Source organism: Apteryx rowi, unplaced genomic scaffold, assembly GCF_003343035.1.
Source record: "Apteryx rowi isolate R43461 unplaced genomic scaffold, aptRow1 scaffold_173, whole genome shotgun sequence".
Taxonomy (NCBI): domain Eukaryota; kingdom Metazoa; phylum Chordata; class Aves; order Apterygiformes; family Apterygidae; genus Apteryx; species Apteryx rowi.
The window spans coordinates 951255-975482 of NW_020448008.1; the positions used below are offsets into that span (position 1 = coordinate 951255).

General features: G+C 46.0%; 1 protein-coding gene across 1 annotated transcript in view; it reads right to left on the bottom strand.

Moving 5' to 3' along the window:
• Positions 1-14074, bottom strand: part of GALNT16 (polypeptide N-acetylgalactosaminyltransferase 16) — a 73639-nt gene extending 59565 nt beyond the window's left edge. Inside the window, exon 1 of the mRNA XM_026060958.1 lies at positions 13880-14074. Coding sequence (XP_025916743.1) covers positions 13880-14074 — 195 coding nt within the window. The remainder of the gene's footprint in view (positions 1-13879) is intronic.
• Between the last annotated feature and the right edge of the window lie 10154 nt (positions 14075-24228).

A 24228-nucleotide genomic window follows, 5' to 3' on the forward strand; every position in this document is an offset into this window, starting at 1 on the left:
AACATCACAGATGACCTAGCTTTTGTGTTAGAGGCCAGATAGAGCTGATAATCACAGCTTTTACCTACAGTGATAGCCCCAGTGGGATTTGGCCCCACACCCTGCAGGTATACCCCACTCCCACAAAGCTGATCTCCTCGGAGCACATCTTGTCTTTTCCCCTATAAGCCATCTGCATGGGCTTCCCTTTCTGCCTCTGCCTTCCACACTGGCATTGCTCCCCAAGGTTCCTGGGGTGAGACTGAAGTCTTTGCCAAGTTAAAAAAAGGACTTAAAACTTGTTTCCATGAGAGCTTGCATGTGTTAACTTCCTTTCTGGGGCAAGGGGAGGAGGCAATTCTCCTTAACTATTGGCTTACAATCTGATATCTATCTGGGGAGAAAGGCAGGAGTCAAAGAAGCTGAAAGAAATTTTCACTTAGAATCCAGATGGAAATTATTGGTAAAAAAGCCATTCTAGTGGTCTAACTGTTCCCACTAGCTTCAGAGGAGAACCCTGCTGCACCCCACTGGCAAGCATTTAAAATCATATTTATGCGTGTTAGATCAAGTGAGACATTTTTATTTTATCATCTGTAAGGACAGACCCTTCAGAATCTGAGTGGAAGCAATTAATCTTTGGTGCTGGAAGGTAGGTTTCACAGAGAAAGACTCAATAAGCAATTTTAACCTCCGATTTTTGAGTTCTGCACAGCAAATGGACTTTCTGAACTCTCTCTTCTTAGGTCACTGTCAATGTGGTACCCCTATGGGCAGCTGAACTGAAGGAGATGTGGGGAGACGGAAGGGCAAGGAGGGCGTAAGACCTACTTACACTCTGAACTAAGCTGTTAATTTTGAAGTTGTCATAGCAAGTCACCTTGCACTCTATCCTTTCCTCCACCAGTGGCAGCGTGAAATGAAAACAAAGATGTTTAGGGGAGAGGTGCTATTAAAAATTTAAACATGTCATGATTTTCCCCCTTTATCACTGCAATTCTAGAAGTTTACAAATATGCAAGTTTAAGTGTCTCCTGATCAGCAGAGAGCAAGTCTTGTGGAGCTATACCTCAATTCAGTCAGCGATTCATTGAATAATTAAAAACATAATAGTGTCAGCACAGCAATATCATATTGAACCTCATCCCTGTCTGGAGACCCTAAGGACTGCCACATTTCGTATAAACACTGAACAACAACAGACACATTTCCACTGATGTAATTCATCTCTATCCCCTGCCGTATTAAAGAGAAAGATGCCAGTGTTTATGATGAACTCTTCTAATTACAAACCCTGTGCAAATCACTCATGTCTCACCTGAGGGATTTTAGTTTAACCAGGAGTCTGATTCAGGAATAAAACCCGGTTGTATGGCTAATTAAGCACAAATCACAGTGACACTTTCTTCTGCTAAGCAGGAGCCAACAAACCATACCTGGAACAGCTCATTACTGTTTTCCCACTTGAGTCACTTGCAAGGGCCTTCACCTTGCAGCTCTTCACAATGCCACGCTTGCAGACAGACTTGAGCACTCTGTGTTGCATCCCAAAGCCACCCCAGGAGAAGTGCCATCCTTGAGGTGCAAAGCACACTGGCACTGCGCATCGATGGAGTATAGCCACCTTCTTTTCCCTAATCCACCTCCCCTCTCTGCAAAAGAGCTATGACTATTCAAACATGCACTGAAGCTCGAGGGAAAAATGTCAGTCAAATGCCTGGCATCAAAGACTTTCAAAGAGAAAGTCAATAGAGCCTGAACAGTCAGTGTAAATCAAGACTTTAACCTTTCTCTGCCTCAGACTCTTGATGTGTAAAAATGATGCTCTAACACTTATCACATTTCTGAAGTGTCAAGTGCTCCTGACAGATGTGTCGATGCAAAAAGTTGTTTATTAATAAAAGTAACAACTGAAGCGTCTCAGTGTTATTGTCTCTGGACTGTTTCCCCTGTAAAGAAAACATTGGGCAGAACAGATATCAGTACAGATCCGTTCACTGTAGAAATAATAATTCAGTTTCAGCCTGTATATCTTTACATAGTTAGATCCTTGGCTTGGTGCAGTATCTTAGTCCCAACTAATCTGATATTAGAAAATAACTGATAAATATATGAGCTAGTATCTCTGTTTCAGGTGCACAATACAGCACTTTCTGCTTATTGATCAGCAAGGACAAATCTGGCTGCCCAGCAGCTGAATCAGACAGAAACAGCCCCTTTGCCACACAGCAAAGAAAGCATTCCAGGAAAATCACTGCTCTCATTAGGCCATAACATGCATTAAACTACCAACAAATCTGGCTTAAAAAGAAAAATTCCAGTGGTAGCATTTTCCTCTCCTGAACAGGAAGTGGTCCATGAAATTAGCACTGGAGGAGCAGATGGCTTCTATAAGAGCAGTCCTCTCAGCTCTCACATCTCCAAATGAGGGGATGCAGCAGAGCTCCTTCCACAGGCAAGGAGCAGCCAGCTCCTGCCAAGTGATGTTGAATCCTACTCTAATGCCAGCATCCTTAGATGATCATTTCATCTAAGTTTCAGACAGTGACCATGCAACCTGGCACAATACAGACCAAAACCACAGTGCTGAGGCTGCTGTGCATCCTGCGTATTTTATTGTCAATCTATTTAACGGGATGGTGGGGAAGAAGAGTTATCAGATGACTTCTGTACCTCCCCAGACAAGCAAGAGGCTCCAAGAGATACCGAGTGGGTCATTATTGTAGGAGGCAGCCTGCATCTGCAGAGAGACTGCCTGCAGAACACAGTATTTAACTCCTCCACAACAATGACATGACTGTAAAGAGGAAGCACAAAAAAAACACCTCTTCTTTCCTAAGAAATTCAAATCACTGTACTGACAAATTAAGGAAGGCACTATTAAGACTCTACATTTCAGCAATCATTCAAATGTTTTAAATGTATTTCAATATTTCCAGACGAGCCCTACCTCATGAGCATATAATAAAATATCTTTGCGCCCCACACTTAATGCTTCTCAGTCATGGGGAGCACCAGGGAAATCCCTCCAAGTTTATGTTAGCAAGCCCAGCTAACCAAGCAGCATATTGCTGTTCACCTTTGCATTCTCAGAAATGCACCAAATCAATTTAATTAAAAGCTAAGAGATTTTTTTCAACTATCAGTTTGAGAAATACACAGTGATGAGTTTTTAGGTCAATAATGAGAACTTACTAAAACACAGTATAAATGCCTTTCTCTCTGTCAGATTCAGTGGATGTCCAGAGGACAGATAGCTGAACTGTCTTCTAAATAACATCCAGGACATTCCCCCACAGCTATTTTTTGCCATGCACTTTGGGAATGCTGGAGGTATCAAAGTGGCAGAGGAATTGCAAATAGTCCTTCTGGAACCACAGCCTTCCAGAGAGCTGAACACCCCAAACAACAGTAGAGGATTTTCCATTCACCTTTTCCAGGAGCAAAGTTATTTAGCTAATGAGCAGCTTCAAAAAGAAGGAAGCTTCCTTTGGATCATCAGGGTTTCCAGTCTTATGGTCGTTTTTTCCTCAAGTAACTCAAAATAACACATTTCTGCTTACAATGAAGAGCCATTCTGAAGCATGAATTCTGTCCCAATCCCATAAGGATACAAGGAAACGTTCAAGAAGAAAGAACAAGTATATGGCAAACAGGACAGGTTCCTCCAGAGGCTTCGAGTTACCTGTGGCTGTCAGGAGCCCTCTTGAGGTGGCATATTGCTGCTGCCCAAGAAATGAATAAGGCACATTCCTCCTCACCTGTCTTGAGTGAGAGAGAGGGCGTCTCTAGACTGTGTCTTGCAGCATAGGTACAGGTTATAATCTGTACTCAGGTACAGATTGCAACTCAAGGCCTTCATGCTTTATAGGTGAATTTACCCTACTTACATGACAGATTTATTAGCAACAAAGGTACCAATACAGTGGGGGTAAAGGCTCATTCATCCATTTGTACCTTTGGATCATTCAGCAGATTTTGTCCCCATTGCTACAGCCTAAATTAGTTACTACTTCTTGGCACAAAAATGGGGGGGTGCAATACCCGGATTTAGATGTACCACATTCAGACTCTTATTTTGAGCAACAATGCGTATGAATAGCTGAATTCATCCTTGTAAAATTCTACCAAAGTAGATGTTCCTCTGTGTGTTTGCATTTGGCCATTAATAACTTGTGGCAAAAAGGCCATAAGCCCAATCAGACAGTATTACCCTTTATAACTTGTGCAATCTGTCACCAGATAGGAATATAGGTGTTCAAGCATGCAGGCACTTACATTGCCATTATCTATCTGGTTAGAGAACGTGGCAGCAAGACAACAAACAAGTACGCACTACAAAGGACAGGAGTGTATGCTCAGATGAAAACATTCGTTTTTTCTGCAGAGAGCAATCTTTAGACTGACTTCAATGTATTTTTTCCCCCAACAAGAACAAATCACATAGGCTATTGGTCTGAGCACAGAACTAGAACCCAGGCATTGGTTATGGATGTCACTTTGCATTAAAAACAACATAACATGGGAAACTTCACTTTACCCTGATAAAGTCAAGAAAGAATTTAACCCACAGAGACTAGAGTTAAGACCAAAGAAGCAGCATCCTTATGGAGCCACACGGACATGCTAGTCGCAACCACAACCAGCTAACAAGCATTTAAGAAGGCATTTAAGTATTAGGGCTAAGATGGAAGAGATTGAAATCCAGTTCCCAGCTCACAGAATTCATGTGTGAGCTCAGGAAATGCCCTGGGATTTATTTCCATTCAGTACAGAGGGCAGTTTAACTTAATGAAGCATAGGGCTGTTAAGTGGTAACTGGTTTACTGATTAACATTTTCACCTACAGGAATCATTCATAAGCTTTCCTATCCTGTCTCATACACAGCCTGCAGCAGCTTGTTCTTAAACACTTCTTCCACAAAATGATCGGGGGGGGGGGNGCACACACCAAAACCTGAGCCAGCACTAGGTATAATTGAAGGGGTAGAAAATTCCTGAGCCCCCTATACACAGACACTAGCAGAATTTATCCCCCCCAAGCTTTCTCAGCCCCTTCAGGTTATGCTAAATGCCAAATTAGGTTTTAGGTGGCCAGCTTATAACCCATCACATAGAAATTATTCGGGGGGGGGGGGAGCAATTACCAAGACAAAATGCAAAATCCTAACAAGAATGAAGTAAGTCCAGTTAAAATAGCAATGTTGCTAGGACAGACTGTATTTTAATGATCTCTAGGCAGCAGCTTGAATCCAGTAGGAAGTTCTTTGAATTCACATTAGTACACAGTTAATATCCAGGCTGTCTTGACTTTATTGGGATCTTAATCAGAGTTAATTACCAGAGGTTAGCAGATCTGAATAACAGACATACTTTTTTTTTTTTCCTCCTTTCAGCAAAGATTTAGACTTATTCACTGCTCTACATCAGGGATGTAGGGGGAAGAATGCTTTCTTTCTCCAACCCTTTGTCTGACTCATCTATGGAGATTATAAACTCCCTGGGACAGATGCTGTCTTTTATGTTCACATTTAACCTTGAGCAGAACAGCCCCCAGCCTGGATACCAAAATACCCCTATGAGGAGGGAGCTACAGACTACCATGAGGTACCCAGCAATGCAGGCTCTACATGAGGTCTGTTTTAGAGCAAGACACACAGGAGATCTTAGGCTAACTTTGATGTGCAAATCACTTAGAAAAAGATGGCAAGGTGACTAGTAACTCCAGGCAGGCTTGCAGCAGCCCCTAACAATTTATTATTCAGCAAGTTTTCCTGCTTCATTCTCCTGACTTACATGAGGTCTTTGGTCCCAGAGCAGACAACCTGCAGACAGGAGGAATCTGCTACCAGGATGCACACCCAGCTGTGAGCCAGGCTGCAAACTTCCCCAGGCATACAGGGAGGCACAGCCAYGGCGAGGAAGAGGCTGGCAGGCTCAGGAGCCTGCTGGTTTCTCACAGTAAAGAACTTGTCTCCACATCTTGCCTTTGGCAGCTGAAATCTTGATGCACTTTAGAGACTCACCCAACTCTGCCAAGCAGTCTCAGGTAACTGGCTTGCGCTACCCCAATCCCTACTTTGTACAGATCATAGGGGAACCAAGTCTACCGCAGGTTAACCAACATCTGACAACTCAAAGGGCCAGCCACCAACTGATACATGACGACCAAAATCAGTCTAAATTTACCCACATCACATGTTCCCATTGACAACGATATGGAAATTTACCTTGGGAAGAAAAATACTGAACTACTGATAACTTAAAGCAAATTCTGATCTAAGTAAAAAGATGTTTTCCACTGAGATTCAATTCCCCTACTCAAGACTGAAAAGATATGAACTCCTTTTTATGCTTCAAAATGACCTGGCAACATGCTTCATGGCTGTCCTTGCCGCACAGAATGGTAAGACCACACTTAAAGCTTCACACAAAGCTGGCAAGTTAAATATAGCAGTGGGAGACCTATTTCTAGCGGAATTATAAAAGCATTAACAGAAAGCTAGACCAGAAAATTGATGATGTAATGTGGATCCTCAAAGCTTAATTGATCTTAATGAATCTGTCATAGTTTAGCATATTCCTGGACATCTAATTAATGCTGTGTGCTGTGGTATTATTTCCTAATTCCTCAGTTTCACTGCTGTATAAATCAAGGAGTTCAAATGGTCATTTTGCACTTCTACTTTCTGACACGTCTAAGGATTCTTCCAAGGTGAATAACACCCAAAAAATCAGAATGTTTAACGCTAAATTTAGATGCTACACTTTTAAATTCTGCTGAAGTATGACTGAAGGAGCTGGGCAGATCTGCGTGTTATGTTTTCTGAACTTGTAACCCACAGATAGCATCAAGTTTCTTTTGTGCACTCGTGAGCTGGGGAACCAGAATACCACCTTAGAGGACTTCTAACTTATAGCAGGCCCAGAAGAATAGGAGGAGGATGCCTTCATACATACAGCTGCATTTGAGCACCCCCCTCTCCTGCAGCTCCTCTGCACAGCACTGCCCACCAGTGCTGGCAGGATCCTGCTCTGACCGACTGCCACGAGTCCCCCCCTTCTGCATGTCACGCAAGCAGGGTACGAATTAACACGAGCATGTCAGGGAGCTGCCACAGCCTAGCAGGTCACAGAGCAGCCCGTGCAGATCCTGCAAGACAAATTCAGAGACAAGAAAGGTGAGGGAGAATTTTCTCACCTCTTCTTCAGCACTTGCAGTGATGCTAATACCTATTTATCCATTCCTACCCCTTCTTTATGATGTCTCTTAGGAGACATTGGGGAAAGCAGAAGAAAGATATAGAGCACTCCAATCCCCTTTAAGCTCAATGCGACAATTATAATCCTCTAACTAAAAAGAAAGAAGAGGGAAAAATAAGATGGGCTATGTCAGGTTGGAAGGACTAAATCACTCTTAACTAGGGCACCAAGATTTAAAGGGCTCAGCTCTGCACACATCACATGCCTCAAACAATGTCCACTCAGTATTTGTTGTCCCTGCAAATTCTTCAATGAGTGAGCACAAGCAAGAGCTCATAAGACCTACTGCCCTGAGGATGCTGGCAATGGGCAAACAGACTAAACAGCCACAGCATTGCCAAACTGAAGCTAACGAGTCTTAAAAACAGAGCTGCAGAAGCGCTCGGGTAGCCCCATTGACTCGCAGAAAGCAAGGTACAGCAAAGGTCAGAGTGTTACCAACCACACAGGCCAGGGCCACGAAATCCAAGGGTAAAAAAAAAAACAAAGAATGAAAATATATATAAACATGTATTTTTATATTATATATACACACGCACACATATACATTATTTATATATACACATGCACACATATACATTATTTATGTGTTTTTATATGCGTGCGTGTGTATATATATTAGCCCTGCCAAGCACAATCATTTTTACCTTCCCACCATGTTCCCCTTCAACTCATAGTACATCTCAGCAGAAGTTGAGACTTTGAGCCCAGTAAAGCTAATGAAAAAATAATCTATTGATAATTATTTTTAGTAACATTGTAAGCTTAAGCGATGCAAGTGGACCAGCAGATTTTTCCTACTACCTGATGTTACTCAGTTGGTTCTGTGCTACAAGTACAGCGTTGCTTACTTCAACTTTAAACCACCTCTTCCTGGCTTGCCTAGTATTGTTGCATGAAGTCTGTGTTTTTAAGAACTTGACCAGAGCCAGCAGTCCAGCCCCCAACTTAAATCATTTTCATGCTTGGCCAAAGGGAGCTTGTGCTTAACTCTGTGGGAACCACAAGGAACCGGTAAGCTACCTGGTAAGAGTCAGTCTGCAAGGAAATCTGGGCTTYTCCCCACTGCTAGACACTGCTGAAGTGAGCTGTGGCATCTCGTTAAATATTAGGTCCTCTCTGCAAAGGACAGCAGGACATGAACTGAAACCTGCACTTCATGAGTCTGACGGGATGTCAATGCAGGGAACCCGTGCTTTCTCCTGTTGTTCTATTTCATTTATTCAGGGTCCACCTCCATTCCCAGAGTTGTATCCCTGAGGCTGACAAGACCTGCCTCCAGGCAGGTGCACATCCTGAGGGAGCCCTGGGGGATAGAAGTCCCCGAAAAATGAAATTGCCTGTTGATCCATAAAAGCTGCAGCTTATCCCAGTTGAGTGAAATACCATCCCCTGAAAGTTGCAGACAGGGCAAAAGTGATGAAGGGTCGGGAGTTAAACCATTTGATGGGACAGATGAATGGTGAATGTCAGCTGGCACCTGCTTTGTATGATTCATGGGCACCTGCATCCAAAGCATAACAAACCCAAGGGTTACAGGTGCAGCAAGAAAACAAATGCACACACACATATTTCTCCACCTGAAAAAGTCCTAAAGCAAATACAGTGTTTGGAAAGTTAATCTACTGTGTCAACATGCTCTTGTACGGTGGCAAATACCGGCATGGCTAAGGTTGCTAGCTTGGTTACTCAGAGAAGCAAGTAAAATCCAACCACTGCTAGTCTTCTGACTAAACAAGAAGGAGGAAAAAAAACCCACAAAAACAAATGATCAAGATCTTTCCTCCTCAACTTGCCTATACCTAGAGAAATCTCCCTTTCCCAGCATGTTCCTAAAGAGTCTCCTACCAGCTCTCTCACAAGAGGCAGGTGATGCTCGGTTCAGTAATGTTTGCAGAACATTTAGAAATCCTTTGGTACAAGGGAAGAAGATGCCTTGATCTTATCTCCTTGGTGTTCAAGTGGCTGAACACAGAGATAGCAAGCAGCAGCAAAAGCTGAAACCAGGAAATGTGAGTCAGTATTACAATATAGGATCTTTCAGCTGCCAGATAGTCTCTAGTGGGATCACAGAGATGCTGCACAGGTCTCAAAAGTTGGTCAGACAGCAGTAACAGGCAAGATACCTGCTCTAAACAGCAGTCAGACACCAGCCTAACAAGATTCAGAGCATTCATCTAACAATTCTCTTCCATCTCCCTCTCCCAGTAATATTGCTTCTGTACCACCCTAAAAATGCCAGCAACCTGGAGAAGCCCTCAGGCAGCCCCGCATCCAGCTTTTGACTGGAAAATGGGAGCAAATACCTGCATCTTCACCACAAACACTGCCAGCCAACAGCAAAACTCCTCTTTCAAAACTACATACCAGCTGCCCTTCTGACTAACAAGCTTTCACTGCGCAACAGTGTTGGCCTTGATCTCTTCAATGGGACATAAATATACTGGGCACATTTCCCACTCTGCAATCTTTTGAGGGGGAAGGACAGAGTCCTGGGCTCTATCCATCAGCTCTGTGCTAAAGCAGACGAGCAGCAAGCAGCAAATAATTAACCATTTGTACATTGTGTGGAAATGATGCCAAAACCCCTCCAAAGATGCATTTTACATGTTCTGCCTCAGGGAAACTTCCAAGGAGCAGAAGGCAACTTCTGCCAGGGAGGGAGAAAAGAGAGCGCAGGGAGGAAGCCCACCCTTCAGAAATGCCCAGAGGGGCTCTAGGGGAAGGCACATGACCGAACTGCCAGAAGTCCAAGGACTACTGATTTATATGAAGCTGTAGCTCTTAAGAGAAAAAAATGCTTCCCTAGAACCGCGATATTTGCTTGCATTTCTGCCTTCCTTGGAGGATCAAACAAGAAGTGCCCATAGGCTCAGTTCACCAGTGGTTCAGTCCTGCAGTTTATCAGGTTTCTGCATTTTTATTTCGAGGGCCCATAGAATGTGTTTGGGGAGACACTTGCCTCCCCCCATACAGAACAAAACATGTCATAAAAAGAGACAAAGGATGTTATTGCCAGAGCACAGGCATCAACTCCTCACCTGCTGACAGGCAGGGAGGTGGCACCACTGCCCTCCAGCCAAGAAGGGCTGCAGGCAAATAGCTTCACTACTGCTTACCATAGCTGAACTGAGCAGTATGTTAACTTCATTTCTGGGGGGGGGGGAGAGAGAGAGAGAGAGAGAGAGAGAGAGATCCTGATTTGATAGGATTCACTGGGAAGGTTGATCATGAAAAGGCCAGATTTCAACATTTCTGGATCTAAAACAGGGATCTAAAGAGTCACCGTTATTACATGGGCTATTTCTGGAACTCTGATCTCTGAAGCCGCTGACATCTTCCTCCCCCCATTTTTAAACATTCACAAACATTCGCCTTGCAGACTCTGAGTCAGACAACCAGATTTTAAGTTTACACTTCTGCAGGTAAATATGAGGTCAATAAACAAACTGGTTTAATATTAAGACTTTCAATCAACTACAGCTTTTTAAACTGATGTGATTTTTATTCTTCACATCAAGAGAGAAGTAAGAAAACCACAACTCAATTCAAGCCTAAAAAGCATTTCAATTTTTAAAAACTGTGCAATTCACCTTAATTTGCCCAGGATTTGAAGTGTTATAGCCTAGATGCAAGAGCAGAGCTCTTCAACTCACTCACCCAAGAGACAAGATTTTTTTTTCCAGACAGAAAAGCAGCCAATTTAAAAAAAAAATGCAAAGATATTTTTCCAGAGAATCATAAGTTACATGAGTCACCTTTATTTGCAGATGAGCCCAGACCTAAACTCCAAGATCATCAGTCATACAGAGCAGAGGAAACCAAAAGCTAGATCAAAATGCGCAGCTTCCTTAGAGGCTCTGTAGCAGGCCAAGGGACTCAAGAGGCACCGACTGGCCCTGCAGACAGAGGTAGGCAGCAGGTGCCAATGATGCAGCCCACAACAGCAACTGCTCCAGCCCCAGGCTAGCCGCCAGCCTTGCTCCAGGGGGCTCAGGGAGCACCGTCCCCAGCGCCTCTGCTGCCTCCCCAGCTCCCCACACACTTTTCCGCCCCACGCTCGCTCCGCAGTCACTCCTCTGCTCCCACGCAGGCGGACAGCCAAAGACAGGACAGCTTGTTATTCACGTCCCATCACGGTGAAGTCCACTGTGCTCCCTCCCCGGATGGACAGCAGCGTCGCTGCCTATGGTTACAGCAGCAGGAGCTTGGCACTTCACCAGCTCGCCTCTCACAGCAGCCCACCGACCCCTTGGGAAACTGTGCCCCACATGCACAGGGGGAAGCCTGGCCACTGCAAGCCCCTGCTGTTTCCAGTCCCTAGGCAAAGAGATCGCTGTGGGTCAGGATACGATATTTCCACCGTGCTCTGCGCCGCACTGCTGTCGGGGCGTCAGAGGAACCACCCTTGTCCCAGCCGTCAGCCACGGGGGCCCACACATACCCAGAGCGGGGTCTGGCAGACTGCGGGGCCTCTGTTACAGAGGGGAGAGCGGAGGCAAAGGGTGATTACTTTTCTCTGCTAATGGATTTAGGGCATGGGCCAAAACTGGGATGTTTTACAGCATTCGATGAGTAGGACCAGATTTACTGCAACAGCTATACAGCACTATAGCTTGTAATGACAGCTTATAATGTGGCTAGCTGTGAGCGCATGCTGCTCCCCCCCCCAAACAGCAGCAACATACCAACGCTCCGCACTACCACAGCATCCTCCTCCTGAGGATTTTAAGGTGCTTAGCAGACATCGATTCATGAAACCTCACAAGCCCTCTGAGAGGGAACAAAGTAAATGCTATAAAAAAAAAAATCGAAAAGGATAAGCAGGGGAATGGAGAAATAAAATGCCCGGAGCAGTGCATTCAAGCACACCAGAAATCAGGGGCTCAGCAGCAGCTTTCCCCGCGCTAAGGTGGAAACCAACAGACAACGGTGCTCCAAATCCTCACTTTGCTCAACTTTGCCCGGCCAGCGTGAGAACTTCTCCCGGCATGCCCCGGAGGGCCTGCGTGAGTACCAGCCCTCGTACRGAGCTCCTTGCCTGGGAGGCACTGCACGCATTCCCACCATCCTGCTCCAGGGAGGGTCTCACAGCAGAGCAGTCCCAACTGTCACCAACCCATAGGCCGTAACGAGTGGCARCTAACATCCTCGCTCTCCCTGAGAGCCTCTATTTAGACTTCTGATTTTCTGCAGCTGCAAGTGATGCCTGAAGGACTGAGCAGAAGGATTCCCACCATGCTGCCCAAGGGCGCAGGCTGCTCTAACAGCGTTTTCCATATCTTCATAAGGCTTCCTAAACCCCCTCCCCACCCCCATTTTACAGGTGAAGAAAATGGAGACTCAGGCTAAAAATCACAGTACCAATCCAGGAGGGAAGTGGAGAACCCCGGCACCTGGCCCCTGCTTCAACTCTGACCAGGCTGCTGCTTTTGTTCACTTCCATCTGTGTGCAGTCAGCTGATAAATGGATTTGCAGCCAAACAAACAGTGACACACAGTGCAATTCCCCAACTGCTTGAGCTGGGTCACTCCCGGGAATGGCCTTGCTGGGTCACTTTAACCTCAGGAGCTGCTTTATTTTTTAATGAAGCTATTGCCTCGAGCTGGGGGAGCTTTATTGTTGCTATTGCCTTGCAGGCTGAAGGAGGACAAACATCCTCCATGGACAGAGCAGAAAGGTTCCTGTCATCCTCCTTAAGTCAGGAGCTTGATTTTATCACCATATCAAGCCCACAGATAACCCAGGGAGTGCAAGACTTTGAAAGCAAATCTGAAACAGTGCAAATAGACAACACACAGGGAGTACTGCTAACACCGCTCAGGTCAGCGGGGAGCTCCTGAGGGCACCCCCATCTCCCACCCTGCCCAAACCCAAGCCTCAGCCTGACTTGCAGACTGCCCTCTCTAGCTTGAGACAGCTAAAGCTCGGGAGCTCAGCCCTGGTTGCCTATTTGGGAGCAAAGCAAAGGGAGAAGACGTAGAGGCCAGTAACTAGGCACACAGTCCCCCTGCAGCAAGTGCTGCTTGCATCTCCCCGCACCCAGCCCCGATTCACAGAGCCCAGCAAGCGGGAGCAAGGGTTTGTTAGAGGATGCAGCTCTTTCTGGTCTTGCCAGGAAAAAAAATTGTGCATTATTATACATATGTGTATATATATACATATATACGCATGCACCTCTTACAAAAAAGAAGAACCTTCCAGCTGTTTCATCCACCCTTTCCCTCAGCCAAGAAGGACAGCCTGCTCTCAGCCAGGGAAACAGAGCCTGGGCAAGCCAGTGGAGACAACTTRCAAATACTTTACACACAGCATTACTCTATTCCCTTGAGATCTGCCGATCCTGCTCCCCAATTGTAACTGCTGCCATGGTTACAAGCAAAAATGCTAAAATAAATACAAAGAAATCTAAATGCAAATCTAACTCCTCCTCTCTCCGTTTCCCTCTCTCCCCCTTCACCCCATTCATTCATCAACCCAACCCCCCCCCGATCTCCTGACGAACTAGGATTAATGTTCCCGTCAGCATCTCTCCCCATGGTGGAACCGACAGCAGCAACAACAAGCAAGCCCCAGTCCCCGAATTGACGATCGCGGAGGAATTAAAACGCAACATGCTCTGCGGTCATGTCTCACAATGAGGGGGATGGTCCTGTCTTCCCGGTGGATCTCCAGCCTCCCGGCCGGTCTTTGCCCATTCCTGGTGCTGCTGCTGGGGGATCTGCTGGACGCTGCTGAATGAGGCTTGTTGTCCTGCCATAAGTAATAGAAAGTGCCCAGGATCCAGGCGACGGTCAGGATCGCGATGGCATTAGCCCTGATCCTCCTCATCCCGAGAGCCCTGGCGGCGCCTGGGAGCCCTGGCTCAGCTGGCAGCAGAGGTTTCCAGGGGAGGCAAGAGCAGGAGCGCGTGCGAGCGCAGGAAGGAGGGGAGAGGAGGCGACGGAGGAGTGGTGAGAGGATTCTCCCCCTCGCTCTGCTCCCGAGCTGGCTGGCGCTCGCAGCACAGCTGTTTGCGTTAGCTCTCGCCTCGGCTCACTCCTGCAGAGACACCGAGCTGCAGGGTCCTAACGCCTCGCGCCTGCCAGGCGCCCCTCGGGCCCGGGCGCGCAGGCCCCATGGCCCTCCCGGCCTGCTGGGACCGCGGCCCCGCTCCGCTGGAGGGGTCGAAGGGCTTCTGCGCCTTCACTGCGACCGATGCCCTCCTGACGTGCTCGGCAAAGTGGGGAAGGGCACCTTGGTTTAATTGCGGAGCTCCAGGGGCACAGGAGCTCGGGGTTAGCTAAAACCAAAAAAAGGGGGAGTGGGAAGCAGGTTGCGTGCATGGGCACCAGTGGGTGCACAACAGGCATTTAAGACAGGAGCCTGAAGGGAGAAGGGCTCCATCTCTGATATTGAGGGGGTTTCATTGCAAACGAAGGGTTGGCAGTGCAGGAGACGCTCCCTCCATGAGCAGCTGGTCTAGCTGAAGCAAAGGAAGAGATGACGAACCTAGTGGGAATGGGTTTCCTCAGTGCCCCAACGTGGCCTACTGGTTACCTGAAGAGCTGCTGCAGCAGCAACTGGGCAACCACAGGCTCAGTCCCCCACAAGGCAGGGCTGCCCCAATGGCTGTCCCTGCCGCCTGTGCCTGCTGCCCCCAGAGCTACACGGGACTTTTTTCCCCGAGGAGGCATCAAGGGTGGCAGCACACAGAGGAGGCCCTGGAGCCAGCCAGGCAACCAACTCCACACGGGGTTCAGGCAACAGCTTTGTGGAGATGGGGCACATGGTCAGAGGCTGTGAAAATTCACAGAAGCAAGTCTCCTCGATGACTGTGGACCTGCCCAAGCACCCCCTCCAGTCACTGCCACTCACAACAACTCAACAGCCAGCGRTCAAAAACAGCTATACAAACTGGGGGCATCCTGGGTGAGTGCTGTAGACACTGGCCCAGTGACTTGAACACTGGGGGAGAAGTGGGGACAAGGGCAGGACAGGGGTGATGTGATTCCACTTTGCTGCGTTTTGCCAAAGCTGCAGCTRTAAAAAAGCTCAACAAATCCAGCCCTGTAGGCACCAGACCATCTAGCTCATGAATACAAATTGCATGGCACAGACAGTCCAAGAGCATGAGCAAAGTGACCCACTGAAGGAGCTTGGGGCAGGAAGGGGGAAGATGAAGCTTATTTGTGCAACTAGGACTTAAGAATTTGTGAGTACAGAAACACAGGTACCTAAAAAACTTTGCCAGTGGGAAGTCACACACCTGGAGAACGTGGGTGCCTCCAAGGCACACAAGGAAGGGATCAGAGCATTTGAATTCAAGCGTGTAAAATGGTAGCTGGGCTTCTAACCCCCTTTTTGCCTGCCTACCTCCTGGCCTAATCTTGCTAAAGGTAATTACAACCTGCTCTCCTAAATTCCCCCTTCAGGTTTACCTGCCCACAACTGGCATCCTGAAGCACTGCACCATACCAGATTCCCGTCAGACACACACTGTGCTACCACTTGGGGCAGGAAGCTACTGCTAGGGCATGTGTCAGCAGGGGACCGCCACCTCCAGGGCTGCTGCRGGCACGGGACCCAGTGCATGCTCACTGGTACCCAGCACGGGCTCCGCAACATTATTAACATCCCTGCAAAGCACTCTGTGATGCGGAAAGGTGTTATAGAGCACCTTAACCTGTGCTAGGCACCCTTCCCAGTAGCAGATCAACCACCCACAACCTCGCARGCCAGCTGATCAGAGCCAGCAGGAAGGGAATTCCTCTGTGACACACAAGGAAAATATATCAAGTCTGCCAAGGGATCAACAAATAACTAACTACTCCAACTTGCATGGTTCATGTCTCTGTTCCAGCAGTTTGAGTGAAATGTGAAAGCTGTCCTCCCACTGCCTCCAGCCTCCACTTCTTTCACAGTCCTATAGAAAAAGGTGCTGCTGTCCTACCATGCAGGTTCACACTAGGTAGCTCTTCAGCACAAGTTGCAGAGGGACATGGAGATAAACAAGCAGAAGAGCTTTCCATCCAGAAAAGGAAAAAATCTGAGAGAGGATTGTGCTTGTGTCCTGTGACAGCATGGCCAGCTCATATACTGTCTCCCCTTTCACTGCTGTGCAGATACCAGACATTTCTCAATTCCTTCTTGGTCTTTTCTCACCACCCTGTGAGATTTGCTACAGAAAAGCAGGTCACTCAAACCCCAATAGAGGTGTTTTTGAAACAGAAGAATTCCCTCTGACCCAACACAACTAAACAGATYGCTTTCTGTGGCGTTTTCCGCAGTGCTCCCACAACAGCCGCTCATTTACTTCCTCAGCTGCCCTCCTTGCTAATTCACCCTACATGCTGCTTTCCTCTGTGTGCCTCCACACATTTCATCACTTTCAGTTCTCCTGATCATGAATTCTGCCCCACAGCCATCTTTCAGACAGACACCTAACAGTTGAGAAGTCTTCTATAAGGTCATGCCAGCACCTCCCCTTTTTTGCTCAGAAGAAACCCAGCTCCCTGACTCTTCATCATTCAGAGTCTTCAGAGATAGCATCCTTTTAATTACTGTTACCTTTTTAGAGGAACCACCACCTTCTGGGCAAAGATGCCTGGCACTTTATTCCCTCTGCAGGACAAGGGCCATAGAAGCCCTATACTTTTCACAGCACTGGCACTTATATTCTGCAAGCACAGCCTAACATCTGCTGTCTGCTAATGCAGCCCAGCATCTTGTTCGTTATTACAGTATGGGCTCACTTACTGTGGCCCCACTTCTCCCCCTGCCTAGAGTAGCCATTTGCACCTATGCAAAGCAGGTGCAAAGTGCTGCCAGGTGAGCAAGCAGAGCCCTCAGATCCCGTTGTGGTTCATAGCTGAAAATGCTACACAGGGGCACACGTCAGCAGAGTTCAGACTACATTGAGAGTTAACATCTGTGCATGCGTGCACAGGGCTGTATGGTCCACAGACAGCACTGCCTTCAGCAGGATTCAGCAAGCRCCTAGCTACACCCAGCCAAGACTTACTCTCATCTCTGGAAGCAGTTGCACCTTACAAAAACAGCCTTAAAAGCTGAGTGCCTGCCAGTGTGTGCTTTCAGTCATTAATGAGCTTGCACTCCTGGAGAGGAGACTCTCTCGAGCTCTAAGCAGTAAATCCTCACGCCTGCAAGACGCACTGCCGAGCCCTCTTCATTATTCTGCCCTGATTGCATCCTGTTATTCCCAGAGCATTTACAACACAGTCCTTCTCAGAAAATAGCACAGAAAAAACAAGAACTCAGTTAACCTTCACTACCTGGGCAACGTGGCCTGCTGACAATATATACAAACGATAGGAATCAACTTGTGCAGAATCACTGCTTTCCTTCATTAAATTAGTTCATTAATTACAAGAAACAAACAACTCACATGAACTAGTACTTTCATTTGAAGACTCCAGATCTCTTTCGTTGAAWGGCCTATAAGCAAATGCCAGGAGCAAGCAGAGCGCTCCATAGGTAAGCCTCAGCAGAGCCCTGAACAGAAGTCAGCTCCAATACAGGAATGACAAGCTGAAGTTTAAGGGTTTTTCCTCCTAGAAGAAAGTCATTTTCACTCACCTCTCTCTCCATTACCAGCACAAATCAGCCCCATAGTGCACTGATTGTTCCTACAGAAAAGCAGCCAGACCCCGCATGGTACCAGAGTCCTGCTCTAGCCCATGACTCCAGCCAAGAGTAAAAGCACAGTTATCCACCTTCAGAGCTGTTGACTGAGCTGCTCACACTTGCTCTCAGGTATCCCATTTCAGCACAGATAAGCCAAGCTTGCAGAGACCTATTATTTACGTTGTTTAATCTTTGGGATATTCAGTCCAAGGAGGGTTAGGGAGTGCTGGTAGGAGCACTTTAGCTGACAGACCTGGAAGAGACAAGAACTCTCCAGCACAACTGCTGCAGAAAAGGCATGTGCTTCTGCAGCGCTGAGCTTCTGCATGCTTTGAAAGCATCTCAACAGTGATGTTTCATCTTCAGGGCTCAAAAACCTCCCTGCAGGATGACTGGCTCCTAGATCCAAGCTAGTCATAACAAAGGTGCTGTGTTCCGCAGGTACAAAATTGCAGTGATTTCTCCTCTGGCTGCAAAGCTTCGCTCCTAAATTTCATCTTTTGTTTAAATGATAGTATATTTCTAACCTTATGCTTGTAAAGGGATCTCCGAAATTGTAAATTGTTCAAGTATGGTTATACTGTAAGCTGCAATGTTGCATACAGGTATTAAAGCGAGCCCTATCAGAGCTAACAGGGGTACCAGAAGCAGTTTAGCACAGAGCTCTCTACTCAATACAGTCTGTGACGTAGACATACTATGAATATTAATAGTGATAATATATCATTGCTGATCTTTGCAAAAACATCAGCTAATGCAATAAATGTCCTATTGCCTGAGAGAGGTCACTTAAAAAAGTTAATATGATAAACTAAAATCAAGATTATACAACCCTCACAGCAGAATTATGGGGTCTTACCATCACACTTGTTCTTTTTCTGTTTCCTCTTTAGCTGCTCCTTCTGTGTAATTGACAGTTTACTAAAGACAAGACACCAAATTTTTTCTTATTTTGTGACAAACCTAATACAGTTTTGCACACTGGAATAATATAAGGGACCCCTTGAGAATCCAAGTGACTAATTCCTTAGCACAAGCTTAACCTAAGTATTTGGTGAGTACAGAAAGGGGAAGGAGGAATATGACCAGCTGTACAGAAGAAAATTATGTAGGGATTTTTAAGAATCTTATTTTCTCTATAATAAGAGGTCTTAATCAGCATCACCTTTGATGGGAAGAGATCTCCTAGAACCATGAATATTGAAGAGCGGACTTCAGAAGCCAGTTTCGTCTCCTTGGCTGACAATATTGATAACACCTAGGAGAGCAGATCCAGCATCCCAGACTGCCCAGAGAGCATTAAGGAGAACTTTGTCACAGGGGAAGAAAAACATCCTCTGGATTTGTCCTCAGCAAGATGAAATGTGGCTGCTTTATAGTTATGGAGAGACATAGTGTATGTTTTTGCAGTAATCTGGCATTAAAAAAAAATAGCTGAGCTTTCACCTACGAAACATCTGGAGAATTCCAGAAGGTTTTTCTTAGCACAACTCTGATCTGAAAAATTAGGACACACTGTATTTGTGGCCTCCAGGCATGGAAATACCATCCGAAACATGAGCATAAGGGCTACCTATACTCTGGAAACAGTTTGAGCAGAGTCATCCAGAGCTTATTTAATAATGTTTAAAGAAAATTGTCATTAGGGTTCAGGAACTGAAGCAGGTCTTGTGTCAAAAAGATGTGCAGCTGAACCCTTGCCAGACAGCAGGAATTTCCTTTTTTTTGGGGGGGAAGGGGGGGAGGGAGGGGAGGGAATAATGGGGGTGGCAAGGAGACACTTCCCTGCCTGGGAGCATCAATTAGCAGCCACCTGAGCAGTGAAATGGGAGAAATGAGCAGCATGTTATCCTGCTTGAATCAGAGGCCTTTGCTCACAGAGGTGCTGCTCCACTTGGCTTCAGCCGGAACCTGTGGAGGTGGCTGCCCCCTCTAGCAGCTGAGCTTCATCTTGCACAGAAGTATTTGCACCCAGCTGGCCCCTGCCTGCTCACTGCAATACTACCCACTGCAGGCCCAGAAAGTCATGCATTTTGAAGCCCCAAGGGACAAGGGCACCAGCATGGCTTGCCTTCCTAAATCACTCCAGGCATGGGATTTCCTTCTTTTAATTCCCACTTCAAAGCTGATCATACATACAGCTGAGACAACGCAGGTAATATTATTAGCTAGAAACTATGGCAGAGGCTTATCTAAGCTACACAAGGGAAGAGCAGCCTCAGTGCAGGGATTTTCTCCCCCACAGGAAAAAAAACCCTCCTCAGAAAGCTCCTTCTGCTTTCGCAGAGCAGGATAACTGGGAGAAGAAGGTGAGACATCCCAGGATGGTTTTCCCTGAGCTTGCTGCCACCAAGTGGCTCCTTCTTTGCCCTCTGGTCCCTCCCTGTGCTGGACCATCTCCTTCTTCCCCACAGAAGTTCCCGGTCTCTTCCCAAGCAGCATCAGTGGTCTGTTTCCAGGTGCTGAGGTGGGGTGGGTGAGAGAGGTGTAACCTGTTAAAGGGAGAAGACTCAGCACTTGGCCCTGTTTTCAATTCAAGAAAATTCTGTCCCCCCCACCCCTGGAAAGTGAGGAGGGGAAGAGTTTATCCCAAAGAACCATGAAGTCCAGTCTCCATAACAGATGAAAAGCAGCTGAGCTCTTCATCCAGGTCAAAGTCACACCTCTGCAAATCTTTGAGACATGTTTACTCATGCTGTAATGCCAAGATGGCAAAGTGTGTGCCACCATCCTCCACTGCATGGCTGTTTCAGGAAGAAAAAGAAATGTCATTTGCATTACTCATCTAAATTGGTCAAATTCCTACACTGTCTGAAATACCCTCCTTGTTTGAAAAAGCTTCCTCATGATGGTCAGAGTCTATGGGTATGTGTGTGGGCTTCTGAAAATCTATGCTGCTGTGCACCAGGTCATACATCACCCACCACCTCCTTGTCCTCAGTCACTACCAAGAAACAAGGTGCACCTGCAGTCTGCCTAGAGCCTGTTKTGATCCTGCCCTGCCTAGAGCTAAACATGTTCAGGCAGTCTCCAGCCATTCACAACCAATACCACAGCCATAGGCACTCTAAAAAGGCCAAATTGACAAATCACTCCCCCAGGAGCAGCTGCATCCTTAATCTATTCTGATACCAAATAATGAGAATAGGYGCAGAGCATGGATGTCAATTATTTCTGCATATACTAGAGAGAAAATAAAGTGCCCAGAAGGATACTGACCAGGGCAGGAATATCTTCCAGTTCATTGTTTCTGGCTGGCACRTGAACAATAAAGGGGTAGAGGGGAACAACTCAGGGGCAAAGTTAAGGTGAATGGTGTATTGTTAAATGGGAACTAGGATTTTATTTGCTTTTTAAATTAAATTGTATTGTTAAATAATCTCCTAATTTTAAGATTACAGCAACCTTAAATACCATTTGTCTTATTTTTTCTTAAGGAAATACAAAACAGATTTCCCAATAAGCTATAATTTAACAGTTCCACATTGCACTTGTGCTCTTCAAGTGTGAACAGAAAACACCTGCTGAAAGGCTAACAGTGGCAAGATGAATTTCCTTGGACAGTTTCAAGGAGCAAGGAAAGGCCTCACAGAGGAGGTTAGCAGATATTCAAGACAACCCCTCTCCTTCTTGGAAGACAGTGCCATTCCCCCTCTGTGGGCCAGACAGCCCATTCATCCACCTCTTCCTTCACCGAAGTTGAATTTTTCCAGCTCTCTCTCTCTCTCCAGACTGTGGCTTTCATGAAATGGGACCTCCTAGATCAGTGGGTGGTGTCAAAAGGATAAGGAGACAGAGAAATTCATGAGGGTGACAGCAGAAGATGGAGCCTTTTGAATCCATGTTCTAGTTCAGACTAAGAGCAGCCTCATGGCAACACATAGAGACTGCCAGTGCCAGGGGAACCAAGCAGCACTTGCTTCCCACTTAGCTTTGTGCTATGTCCCGGTAGCCTCTGGGGAAGTAGCTCTAAAGAAGGTCCAGTTTTCCCTATGACAGACCTTTAATAGTCACCACATCTGGGGGCAGCTGAGCCTTTGCAGTCAGAATTGCACCTGGGGTCTGGGGTCTCAGGAGTCAACTGACCCAGTTCTGGGTCAACTGTGCAATGAGCTCAACAAAGCAAGGATTAAGTGAAGAGTGGAGTTGTGGCAGAACTGGGCAAGAAATTAGACAGCCTACAGCAGGAGCGATCAACAGCACAGGAAAACGCTCAGAAAATCAGGTACCCATCATGAGATCTTTTAAAAATTTAGAAACAGAATAACTATTTAAAAAGTAATAGTTACATATGCACGCAAATGATTAAACTAGAAGATTCACTTATAATCAACCTGATTAACTTTATGAGCCCGGTGTAAATTTTCATTTTCCCTCCTACCATTTTTCTTATCTCCTTTTCCCACACCAAATCATTTGCTTCTTTTACTTGTTGCATCTTTAATAAACCCTTCTAGGACAGAGATTTATTTCCCACCTTGATGGTAAGGCACATAGCACTTTTTCTGATGGTCAGAATTAACAATAAAATATTTTTATTACAATCTGATGATTATTTGCTCTCCTTTATTGGCAGCACATCACAACACTGACTACAGCCTGAACTGCAATTTAATCCTCATAGAAATTTTAAGCTTTTAAAGCTGAGTATAGCTACTAGCTCCATCAGGCTGGTGCTCTTAGCAGCTCTTTCCTGCAAAGCAGAAGTAGCTTGAAATGCTCATCTGGCAAAGTGATGAAACTTCGGTCTTCCACTACAGAGGAATTCCACATGAAAAAGACTACAATTTGGAAAAATATCCCTATCCAGTTTCTCACACATCCCATAAAAACAGCTTGAACCCTACACAGTGAACTGGGTTTGAATCAAGTGCACTAAAAATACTTAACTTCCCTAAAAGTGAGAATAATGTATTTATTTTTGAAGCTCCATCACTCTAAATAGCCTAGACAGTTAATGGAGAAACTTTGCAAAAACATTCCAACTCTGGCACTAGGCATGAGAAATTTCAGGCTGAAAGGYGGCATGTCAGCTCCAGAGGCACCACACTGCTCCATAATGAGATGGATCAGGTAACCTTTTGCCTACCAGGATCTAGATCCATCTCTAGGCCACAGCTGGAGAGTAGAGAAACCAAGAAGAATGTTGGAATCCAAAGGATGTCAGGCATTCCCATAATATCAGGAACAAGTACCCATTGTGTTAAGCTGAAGAAAAGCAGAGAAGCCCAGCAGGCTGGCAGTTCTCAGCTTCCCGAGTTCGTAGGCAGAGAGAGGGGTGTAACATCTCCCCACCTTGCAGACTCGCCCCCACACTCCTTCCCCACTGCCAAACCTCATTCAAGGACAAAACACCATCATTGTCACTGCAGTGTGCTGTGCTTCAGCAGTAGAGCTCAAGGCTCCCTTCCAAGGGTCACAGTATTCAGTTTTCTGTTCAGCTGTGTGTGGCTGGCAGTGGCATGAGGATTACACTCCAGTGCCTCCTCTCGGTGTTTTCACAAACACCGAACACTAATTTCCTGTTTGCTGCATTCAGTCCCTATTCACATTGCAACCAGATCAAAACAGAACTGAAGATTTATCAGCTTCTTCCTCTTCTGTTTGCATTATACTGGAATATCTTTACTGCTGGGGGAGGTGGGAGAAGGGGTACTTCAAGGCTTGCAAGGACATTTGTTGAAATTATAGCCTTGGTAGAATTACAGCCACTAAAAACTGCTGACCTGCAGAAGACCAAAAAGTGGTAAGTCAGTCTAAGACACCACAGCAATCCATAGGGCACAAGCAACTTAGTCAAACAGACAACATTTCTGATTTAAGAATAAAGTACATTTTCTGGACCTAGAAGTATCCATTTCTATTGTGATCACTTTAAATGATGATCCAGGTATTCTTAATCTTCCACAAATGTGTCACTAACTTACTTACAGCTCTGTAAAATCATTCAACACAGAAACCTCTTACACTAGGATCATGCAGGTCCAGTCATTTTTCATCAGAAACCTTCAGGAACAAGAGCTCTGCCAGGCAAGACTTTGCAAACAAATCCCTGTGCAGCTCCAGCCTCTGCTGTTACCGTGACACAACAGGCAATTCAGGAGTCTGTATGCGAAATATCCACCCCTCCATGATCAGCCATGCCGAGACCTTTTTTCATTCATTTTGTCAGGATTTCAATATTAGCACTTCAGCATCCTTCTCATGTTGGGTGTTAAGCACCAAGGTAGAGCAAGAGGACAAGACAGCCAGCTTGACCTGCTCATTAATTCTAGATCACAATATTGAAGTGCAAGAAGTAAAGACAGCTGGGGTGGTAAGCAGCACTAGCAGCAATGATCTCCCTCAAGGCAGCTGTG